This window comes from Benincasa hispida, chromosome 9, assembly GCF_027475165.1.
Source record: "Benincasa hispida cultivar pf3 chromosome 9, pf3_genome.v1.1, whole genome shotgun sequence".
Taxonomy (NCBI): Eukaryota; Viridiplantae; Streptophyta; class Magnoliopsida; order Cucurbitales; family Cucurbitaceae; genus Benincasa; species Benincasa hispida.
In genome coordinates this window covers 53,909,698-53,920,631 of record NC_143486.1, presented here as the reverse complement: position 1 = coordinate 53,920,631, position 10,934 = coordinate 53,909,698, and the positions used below count along the sequence as shown (strand labels likewise).

Genomic DNA, 10,934 nt, shown 5'->3' with positions numbered 1-10,934 from the left:
AAAATCTTAATATATCAAAGACCAAAATAAATACTTTTTAAAAATTAAAGGATTAAAATGATACTTTTATAAGTTTAAGAACCAAAATAAAATAATACTTAAAGTTTAAAAACTTTAAGAATATTTTTAAAAATTTAGGAACTAAAATAGAATATTATTCAAATTAAAGGGAGCAAAGCAAGATTTAAACTTCTTTTTCCCTTTAAAAAACAAAAAATTTTAATGAAAAGAAATAGTCCCTGGGAGAAAATAGAAAAAGTAAGGAACACCGAAAAATCCATTTCCCCCGCCCCAAGTTCAACCTCTCTGCTTCCATTTTTCTTCTCATATAAAACCCATCACTATCCATTAGTTGGTTCTCAATTTCTCCTCCGATTTTGACCCGTAAGCTTCCTCTTCAATCTCCAAATTTTAGTTTCTCTCTTACCCTTTTCTCTAATCATTATGTTACCTCGATTTTAGGTTGCGAATTTGTATTCACCGATCCGAATTGAGGCTCAAGAAAGTTTCGATTCTCCATTTGATTCAGCGACGAGGCGATTTTTTGTTCTAGCTTGGAGACCCACGGGTTAGAATTCAATTTTCATTTCTAAAATTTTGAGTTGATTGATATTGAATCGTTTGTTGCCGAAAGTGTGCTCTATTGATGATTCGACTTTTTGTTGTCAATTTGGCCGCTAATTTCTTATGTCCCTGGGCTTGGGAGAGGATTTCGTGCTTTTAATACTTGCTGGATTTCATTAGGGCTTATCTAGAATGTGTTTCCATGGTCTTTTGTGGTGAAACGAAAATATAGTTTGTTGTTCGTTTCCATGATTGTTGCTCGAATGCCAAATTTCTCCCTGTTTATACATTAGAAAGTCAACTGTGTCGAGGCTCGACGTATCAATTATATGAAAAGAAAAAGAAAACAACCATTCAAATCTGCAATACATCAGTCAATCTTGACATAGTTTTGTCTGCGTTTATAACTTAATTGAAGGAACGAGATTATGATGAGTTGTATGTATATTCAGGAAGTTGACATTAGAAGAGGGCTCAGCTGAGGTATTAGAAGAATGGCCAGTAATGCAGCAGCCTGCGCAGAGAGGGCAACCAGTGATATGCTGATTGGTCCTGACTGGGCCATAAACATTGAGCTATGTGATATTATTAACATGGATCCAGGGTAATTTGTTTTTATATTTTTTCCTCTTCAGGTTAATTTTGTTATATTTAGACTGCGGGGAAGTATAACTTTGTTGCTCCGAATATATGTAACAAGTTTGGAGTGGGTATTGTCTCTATCATTTTGTAACAAATTTGGAGGAATTATAACTTTATTGCTCTATGTATATGATTAAATTCGGTTCTAGAAGTTTCCTCTTCTCAATGCTACAGTCTACATTGCATGAGAACCATTTACAGTTTAGTTATATAAATTCTAGTTTTACATTTACTATTTTGATACCTCCTATCATTGTTTTTGCCTTTGAGATAAACCTCTAGAAGAACAAGGTTGTTATCCCACGAGAATAGTAAAAGGACAAAGACAAATCTATAGTAGGGGTTGTTTGGCGCTTTGAGTTGAGTTCATATGTTTGTGTTTTAGGTGTTTGGGATGTTGAGTTCTTATGCCAGAAGTATTTACTGGTGCAGTTTTCATTTACATAAATAATATGTTTTTATGATGATAATCTTTGTTTGGAAACTTTTTTATTCAATAATTCTTACACATATTTTTTTTTAATAAACTATAGATTGCACTTTATTTTATTGTTTTTTAAGCACACATGTATTATTGGGAGTTTTGGGAAATGAGGTATAGGATTTACTTTTGAATCATGCAATTTTTTTTCTTTTTAATTTAAGCCATCATTTTACAAATTTGTGCCCGTCATGTTTCTATTTAAGTCATTTTTATTTAAACACTTTTGATAAAAACTTTTAAAAATAAAAACACTCATGTGTCTGATAATTTTTTCTCAAAAGTGTTTTTCCATACAAGTTTGTTTGATTTCTTACCTGATAAAAGTGATTTTATTAATGTTAAATTACTATAAAGAACAAATAAAATACTATGAAATAATAAAAAAGCTGGGAATTCAATATTTTGATGGAACTTACGTACTTTTGTGTCAACAAAGGTATTTTTATTGACAATTTTTTGCATCAACTTAAAATATAAAATTTATTGATGTTTTATATGTGTTTTTAAATAATAGTTATTTTTAAGTTTTAAATTAAGATTTTATTGATGGTTTTATGTCACGAGCATCAACAAAACAAAAAACTCATGTGTTAACAAAGCTCAAATTTGTAGTAGTAATAATTTAAAATAATGGTCGTTGGAATTGGTAGCGTGGCCGCTGTTGAAAGTTGTCGGAGTTGGCCGTCAACAGTGATGGTTGGATGTTGCCAGAGTTGGCCGTAGACGGTGGTTGTCGGAGTTGGCTGTTGGAGGTGGTCGCCTGAAGTTGAGCAATGAGGCATTAGTGGTGATGAGGGCTGAGTGCATTGTTGGTGGATATGGTATAAAATGTCGGTGACATACGAAGTTGACCTTTCAAACAAGGAGTTGAGTTCATATCTCAACTCATCTCATCTCATCTCCTTACCCCAAACACTCCCGTAAAATGAGATAGTTATCTCACGAGAATGGTCAAGGGGCGTAGGAGCTTGCCTAAACACTTATTGTCACATGTATATATATAATAAACACTCATTGTCATATGTGTGTCAGTGTGTGTATATTTATGTATATATTAAAATAAAAAAAGATGAAACGCATTATGGTGGAGGCCTGGCTCTGCCTAGGTTCAGTGCCTCCCGTTAAGTCTCTATTACCAAGGATTTTTCGTTCTTTTGAACTAGAGTCCCTTTCTCTTTCTAGATAGTGTAGTTTGTTATCCTTTTGCCTTTTTGGCATCTCCTATTCTGTTTTTTTCCTTTTTCTTTTTTTTTGTGTCACTTGTGTATTCTTTTATTTTATCTCAATGAAAGTTGTTTTTTTATTAAAAAAACAAACCATGTCACAACAAGTTGCTTGAAAACTTCTTTGATCTAGTTTTTAGAAAGAATTTAATCAACGGCTAGCACACATGCTCGTTGATTAAATCTTTTACTACCGTTATCCTTTACATAATGGCAATGGTATTGTCTACACTGGAGACCATTTCCGATTTTAGTCATACTGGTTTATTTTTTTTATTTTTTATTTTTATTTTTTTAATGTTCTATTGTTAATGGTTTGAGCCTCTTATTACTTCCATAATTTCTTTTCCATGTTACTTTCATATTAAAATAAATAACCTTTACTATTATTAATTGCATTGGTTTTGAACTTTGGTCATCGTTTCAAATTGGCAATGACAGGCAAGCAAAGGAGGCATTGAAGATTCTCAAGAAGCGGTTAACAAACAAAAGTCCCAAAATTCAGATTTTGGCTCTTGTTGTAAATTTCTCTTTCCCTTGTCAAATCAGAACTTTTATCGAGTATCATACTCTTGCATGGTTTAACTTGACCAGACCATGGGACTAATCAATTCATTAATTCTGAAGTCATTGTTTATTATACTTGCATTTTTAATAAAGTTTTCTTTGTGAATGTGTGAATATTCGAATTTTCTTGACAACTCTGCTATGTTTTGGTCAGCCCATGTATAATCTGTTACTTGGTGAATCATTTGAGAGTTTCTTACCATAATCAATATGAAAAGCTCAGTGTGCCTTCTTTCAAATATTAATCATCTAGGCTTTGGAGACTCTAAGCAAAAATTGTGGTGAGAACGTGTTTCAGCAGATTATTGAGCGTGACATCCTGCATGACATGGTTAAAATAGTGAAGAAGAAGGTGACTTTCTGTATTAATCTTTAATTTATGACTATTAAACGAAGGACTTGTTTCTGTAGTTCTATTTTGTTAGTTCATTGCTCGCTCTGCTTTTGTTTTTTCTCCTTTGCAACCTCATCTAGCATGGTGATGTTTTCTTTCAATATGTAAATTTTGCAGCCAGACTTGACTGTGAGGGAGAAAATTCTAATCCTGATAGATACATGGCAAGAAGCATTTGGGGGACCAAGGGGAAGGTATCCACAGTGCTATGCTGCTTATAATGAACTAAAGGTGATTAATCTTTTCCCTTTATTCATTATTTCTCAAGCCTGAAACTATGTTTACTTGTTTAGTGACCACCTCTTGCTTTGAAAGTTCTTTTGGAGTTCTCATATCCTTAAACAGGAGATATCCCCCCCCCCCCTCTCTGTCCTTGCATATCGCATCGTTTTCATTGGTTTACATTTTGAATTGTTGTGTTGAAACTCTTAAATTGTATGTTCTTCCAGATGGTATTAAATATAAATACAGGTTTATTGCATGTGTAAGGTATTATGGTGCTGCAGGGCTTCTATATTTAAATTCCTTCACTTTGATATTACCATGATATAAGTAAGCAGTTCTTTATCTATCACCCACAAACCTGATCAATTGAGCTTTATGGTGCTTCTTCTATCTCTAATTTTCTCCTTCAATTCTCAAGTTCTGGTGCTAAGAAGCTCAAGAGGGTTCAAGCACATATGCCGAAGATCCAAAAGAATAGCCATCAACAAATGAGAAATTTATGATTGAAGCGAAGAAACCTTCAATAGCATCTGCTCTGTGGAAAGAGAAGAAAGTCCTTCCAAAGAGTATGTATATCACCTGAGGAGCCAAAAAGAGTTAAAGAGTAGCTCATCTTGTGCTTTTGAAGCTCCAAGTGGATTGGTTGAGTCTTCTACTAATAAGAGGTAGTTTGGTTCTTAGAGGATAACTGGAGATGGATCGTCTTTGAGAATTGAAGATTTTAGCTAGCTATTTCTTTCCTAGTTTAAAAAAACATCATGCATACCAGTTGGGAATTCTCATTAGGAACCATGAGATTCCTATTGTTTGAAAAGGAGACTAGGCATTTATCATTATTCATGGAAGAGTGAAGGTTTAGTAGCTCTATAATGCCCGGGTTTTTCTTTCTTTGCCCCTTTTTCTTTTGTTAGGAGCGGATGAAGCCAATGAAGTTCATTTAAACCAAGGTTTAAATGAACTAAGAGAGGAGAGAGGAGAGAGGCTTTTTCTTTTCTCCTCTGTGATCTTATAGATGGGAGAGGCTTTGGGAGCGCACTCAATGAAGCCACCACAAGCATTAGTGAAAGCAATGAAGGAGCCTGAGTTCCATCGAGGGACAGGCACATCTCTAACCGACAATGCTCTTGCGCACTTCAAAGGATCTCCTCTTTCAAACACTAGGGTAAAACTTTTATCTTGTAAATAGAGGATCCTTGCTAGGTCTTAACATTCGCATTTGAGAAGGTCTTTATCAACTTGAAAGGGGCTAATGGAACAATAGGGACCAATCTTGGTGGTGGAGTCGTGGGGAGGATTCTATACCAGTCATTGAAAAATCTTCTATTGACAAAAATGGGTTGCTCCTAGAAGACATCCAAAAATGAGAGGTTGGAGGGCTTCAAGATCTTTGACAGGAGCTAGTTTTTTCTTAGTTGGGGGAAGGAGGCCAGTGTTTGGTGGGCTACTCTTTTACATTAAGGCTCATCATCATGGTGGGGAGGCACATGGGTTATCTTTAATGAGAAGAGAGAAAAGAGAAGCAACCTGAAAGATTCTTACTTACAGGGATCATAATGAATGATTTCCTACGAGAGTGATCCAATTTAATAAGCTCAGTGGTTGCCTCTTCCCTGTTGGAAGGGTTTTTTCCTTTTTTTTAAAAAAAAATTGAACCACATAATCATCACTTTGGAGTTCTCTGACGAAATCTTGGTTGAAGGAGAACAGGAAAAGCATGCCAGAAGAGTGCAGCCCATGGAAGTGATAGGGACTAAAAGTTACGTTTTTCTATTTGAAAGATTTAGCTCTGCTTTCTCTAAAAGCACTGTCCATCTCGATGGTTCAAGTGTTCTTTTGCACCACAACCACTGAGTGCTGCTTGTAGATCCAGTCCACGGGAAGTTAAGAATAAAAGAAAACTCGAGCTAGGGAGGTGGGGAGAGAGAATTTCAAATAATCCAACTAGAATTTTTGGTTTATGTCATCCAAATTTCAATATATTTAGGGTTAGTTTGGTAACTATTTTGTTCGTCTAATCAAATCTTGACATCATTTTAGACTAATTTTGGAAACTAAAAGAAAGTAGTATTGAAACCACCGAATTTGTATTGTGTAAATATACACTTTTGATGTAGGGTGTGTGCATAGGTATGTGTTTTCGAGGATCCCAACTCTTTAATTATTACTAATAGGGATGAATTTTTTTGTTATTTATTTATTTGGTTTCGGTTGTGAGAGAATTCCCATCTTTCCTTTCATATATGTTTATTCTCAAAGAAAACCCCTTTTCTATCTCGCAACACCCTCCAACGTGGAAGAGTGGTTATTGGTAAAAGATTATCCCTCAGTTCCTTTAAGTTTTTCTTATTTTTTAAAAACTGGTCTCTTCCTTTGTGTATGTATTGATGAAATCTTAATTTGATTTCTTTTTCCCTTTTTTCCATGTACATATTCGAGTCCTTTCATTCTTAGTAGTTATCTGGCCTTTCACAGAATGCTGGAGTTGAATTTCCACCGCGAGAAGAGAATAGTGTTCCATTTTTTACTCCACCTCAAACCCAGCCCATCGTTAATCAACCTGCTGCAACTTATGAGGATGCTGTGATTCATGCCTCTCTTGAATCTGATGCTTCTGGCCTGAGGTACTTTTTTCTTATCTTCTTCTTCTGTGTTTGCTTGTGACATTCAATTGCCGATCCACCCCGTAAATCATCTGCATATCTAATTTTGGGCTACTATTGGATTGTTTGAATTTTGTTAAAATTGTTATTCTGTTAGTGGTCTTCCATGGTCCTGTGTATGTTTCTCCTAGAAACTAGTTATTCTTAATGTTATTAAACTCGTATGGCACACAGGTTGTATTTTACGAGGTTGATCAAAATGCTGGCCAAACGATTCTAATCATGCCTTTGAATCGTAAATGAGTCAACATACATTTTATATCTTAATCATATTAATTGAACTGAATCAGAACCATCCAAATCAAATTAACTTCATAGAAAGAAGAAAAATGGAAGAAAAAATAATGAAGAAATTGGAGGATTGTTCTGGCGTGCCTAGATTGTCAATTACCTCTCGTTGAAGTCCAGACAGCAAAGTACATGCCAAGCCAAAATTAAGATTTATAGAAGGGTGGAGAGGGGATGCAGCCTGGGTCATGACTGAAGTCTGAAGACCGAAAACACATGAAAGGGGACAAAAGAAAGAAAAGGATCACAGAATACGAAGAGACATGGAGAAAGTTAATGAAATCTCAGAATGAGAATTTGGCAGGTCGAAAGTGAATAAAAAGTTAATTAATTACTTCATACAAATGGGTGGGTGGGTGGGACGTGGCTTTTTAACCTTGTTACAAATTGCTGGCCTAAGAATTTATTCTCTGGGGAAGTGGGAGCACTGCCCGTGCTTGAAGAAGGAAGCCTATAGAAAAACATTCCATTACTACTCACATATTTTTAATACTTAGTGATTTTGGAGTTAGTTAATGTTATATTTTCATTTACGGGAATATTTGGTTTTTTTTTTAATATCCGTGAGTATCCGAGCCAGCTGATGTGCACCTCGACTAATCTCACGGGCAACCCGCCTGACCCTACAACATTTGATAGGAATATTTGGCTATTTATTCATCTATGTTAAGTTCTTGATCATATATTTAATAATAATTGATTAAGTTCTTGATCATATATTTAATCATACATATTTGGTATATGTTAGTTTAAAATTGAAACTTATATTAAACGTTATATACATAATACACAAAACATGGTTATTCTAACTCCTGGGAAATATTCTGAAGTCTATCTATCAAACTAAGTTTATGATGTACGCAATTGGTTTGATAAATCAAATAATTGAACCATTTAGGGGCTGTTTGGGTACCAGTAGTGGAATGAGTTTGTATTGTAATATAATCCAAAACCCATGTTTGGATTGAGCATTTTGGGCCCAATTTGTAATATTAAACTCATTCCATTCCGACAGTTTTCAACCCAACCCTCTTTCTCACCGTTTTCACATTTCACGATTCCATTCCTATTCCACCCTTGATTCCTCATGCATAACACTTTTCTGATTCTTAGTAATCCTGATTATATTCCAGCTCCCAAACAGCCCCTTAAGATTATAGTAAAGATGAATGGCTGATAAACCAAAAGCTTTTACTACATTGGGCCCACATGACTGAACACCCTTCAACATTGATTGGTGTGGTGTTGCCCCATAATTTTTTGCAGTTCTGGTGGTGATCTTAACTTTATGTGAACTGTGACATCAATTTACCGATGATGTGCAATGACATTGGTTGTTCATGTTTCAATCTAGATGTTCATGGAAAAGTTGCTTGCTTTTAAATAGAACCACCGAGGATAATATTGGCCGGTGCTCTAGTTGTTTTGATATGTTATATTCCTACAATTAGTTTCCACTGTCTTCTTTGAACTAAATCATGCTAACCTTGTTTTTAGTTTTGCTTCGAGATATTAAATAATGAATAATGATAACAATCAATTTTGTAACCACTTTTCCCAATTGCACAACATATTATGGCATGTGGTCCTTTTTAATGGGCAACGGATTGGTTCCAAATAACAATTCTATCATAACAGCTTGCCAGAGATACGAAATGCACATGGACTTGCAGATGTTCTATTGGAGATGCTTGGTGCATTGGACCCTAAAAATCCAGAGGTAGCTTTTCTACCTCTTCTATCGACGGAATTTTGTAGTATAAATGTTGTCTAAAATTAAGCCAATTGATATAGTACGAAATTTCTTTCAAGATACAGTAGGTTTTATAGTAATAAAAACTTATCTACTTCACTCTTGTTGTGTTTGCTTGAAGTAAAATAGGCACAGAACTTGTTGAAAAAAAGTAGTTAAACAGCAATCAGTTGATTTTTTTTTTTAAAAAAAAAAATAACAAGGGTAGTAATTCTATAGGCTTCATTAAAAATTTTCAAGTGTTCCGCTAAAACTTGAGAAAACAAAAACTTCGGTTCCATTTCTGGGTTCTAATGACTGAATACAATGATAGGGCGTGAAGCAAGAAGTGATTGTTGATCTGGTTGACCAATGCCGATCTTATCAAAAGCGCGTCATGCTGCTTGTAAATAGTACAGGGTAAGAATTCTCTGGACCCCCAGCCTTTTTTATTTGTTTCATTCTAGTTTTATTAGCTGAGATACATATTAAAAAATACGGCAATGGCCCAAAAGACTGGCCTAGCTGTCAGGGTAGAGGCAAACCTGCCCAACGCCCCCGTCTCCCTAGAAAAATTTAGATGTTTTACTTACATAATTCACCCTCTGTATGCTGATTATTGTTTTCACTCCACCAGAGATGAAGAACTTTTATGTCAGGGATTGGCTTTGAATGATAGTCTTCAGCGAGTTCTCAAACAGCATGATGATATAGCAAGTGGAACTGCTACTAGGGAAGTAACAGGAGCTGAATCATCTGCTCTTCCAATTATAAATCTTAGTCATGAAGACGATGAATCGGACGATGATTTTGCTCAGTTAGCTCGGAGGTACTTACAAAATTCTCTACGAAATGATTTCCATGTCTTTGTGAGTACTTACTGTATTTCTGATAGTTTGATTGGGCTTGAATGGTTAATTCTTGTTGGGAGCTAGATGATCATTGTATGTTACTGTAAGGTCAAGACCATATATTTCTAAATGCCTAACTTTCTTCCCATTTTAGATTTTTATGTTAAGTTCAATGAAGATGCATCGTAATTTGTTGTAGATCATCTAGAGATAATTCCCAAGGACTGAGTAGAAAATCAGCCAATGGTAATACTGAAGTGACTCGTGTCAGCCCTCTCCTACCTCCTCCACCGTCATCGAAGAAGCCTGTTGTTGCAGGTAGCAGCATGGTTGATTACCTCAGTGGTGATGCCTACAAATCAGAAGCAGCCTTGGAAACCTCACGTCCGCCTTTTATAGTTCCTACTTCAACCCCGCCATCTTCTTCACCCCTTTCCCATGTCGAACGCTCTATCCCGTCACAACCACTCTCCACTGGACAAACTGTGTATGATGAACCAACTCCCACGAGCAGGTCTGCTGATCCGCTGCCTCCAGCACCATGGGGCTCACAGTCCCAAAGCTCCTCCTTTCTTCCACCCCCGCCATCAAAAAATGATCAGAGACAGCAATATTTTGACCAACAAGATGGTCGTGGGTCAGGTTCGTCGTATGATAGCTTAGTTGGACATACCCAGAGCCTCTCTCTCAGTCCACCAACTCCAACCAAACAGGAAAAGCAAGAAGATGTGCTATTTAAGGATCTGATTGACTTTGCCAAAACTCGGTCGTCTGGGTCGTCAAAGCCGAACCGATCTTTGTGAACATTTGAGTAAATACGAAATTATATGGTGTTCGTACAGATTATAAAGTTTTTTTAGCCCATCAGGATTGGAGAATTATCAATTACCAAATTCTATTTTGGAATAGGAAGCCGGTGTTTGGGTTGTGTATGTATGCTGTTTCTTGATTGTTTATGAGTCCAGCAGTTTATTGCACATATTTGGCTATTATATATATATATTTTAATTTATCGTATGGTGATTATATCCCTATATAACTATTCTGTTGTAAGTTGGTCAAGTTTAAAAAATACGTTTGATATATTTTTATATTTGATAGTTTCTCAACTATTGTGTCAAATTCACCCAAATGAGCTTAAGCTCAATGACAATTGACATAATTTTCTCTTTAGAGATCGAGGTAATTTTTTCCCTTGTTTTGACACTGTTGATGACCCCTCTTGTGGGCGTTAGTTTTACTTTCTAAATATCTAATTTAGATTCTAGAATAAATTAGTCACTAAAGTTTTAGTTTTAGTTTTA

At 35.5% G+C, this 10,934-nt stretch overlaps 1 protein-coding gene across 2 annotated transcripts; it reads left to right on the top strand.

Moving 5' to 3' along the window:
- Positions 1 to 221: 221 nt before the first annotated feature.
- LOC120086046 (TOM1-like protein 3) lies at positions 222 to 10,647 on the top strand. Of its 2 annotated transcripts, XM_039042463.2 has the most exons (11): positions 222 to 384; positions 463 to 568; positions 1,017 to 1,168; positions 3,355 to 3,433; positions 3,734 to 3,832; positions 3,992 to 4,105; positions 6,572 to 6,720; positions 8,686 to 8,767; positions 9,114 to 9,199; positions 9,417 to 9,608; positions 9,830 to 10,647. In XM_039042463.2, exons 3-11 carry the CDS (start codon positions 1,059 to 1,061, stop codon positions 10,431 to 10,433), a joined length of 1,515 nt encoding a protein of 504 aa, XP_038898391.1. In that variant the 5' UTR covers positions 222 to 384; positions 463 to 568; positions 1,017 to 1,058; the 3' UTR covers positions 10,434 to 10,647. The 2 variants fall into 2 exon arrangements, with proteins under 2 accessions (XP_038898391.1, XP_038898392.1); XM_039042464.2 differs by lacking the exons at positions 222 to 384; positions 463 to 568; positions 1,017 to 1,168; ... (1 more) ...; positions 3,734 to 3,832; positions 3,992 to 4,105 and adding an exon at positions 4,557 to 5,261.
- The last annotated feature ends 287 nt before the right edge of the window (positions 10,648 to 10,934 follow it).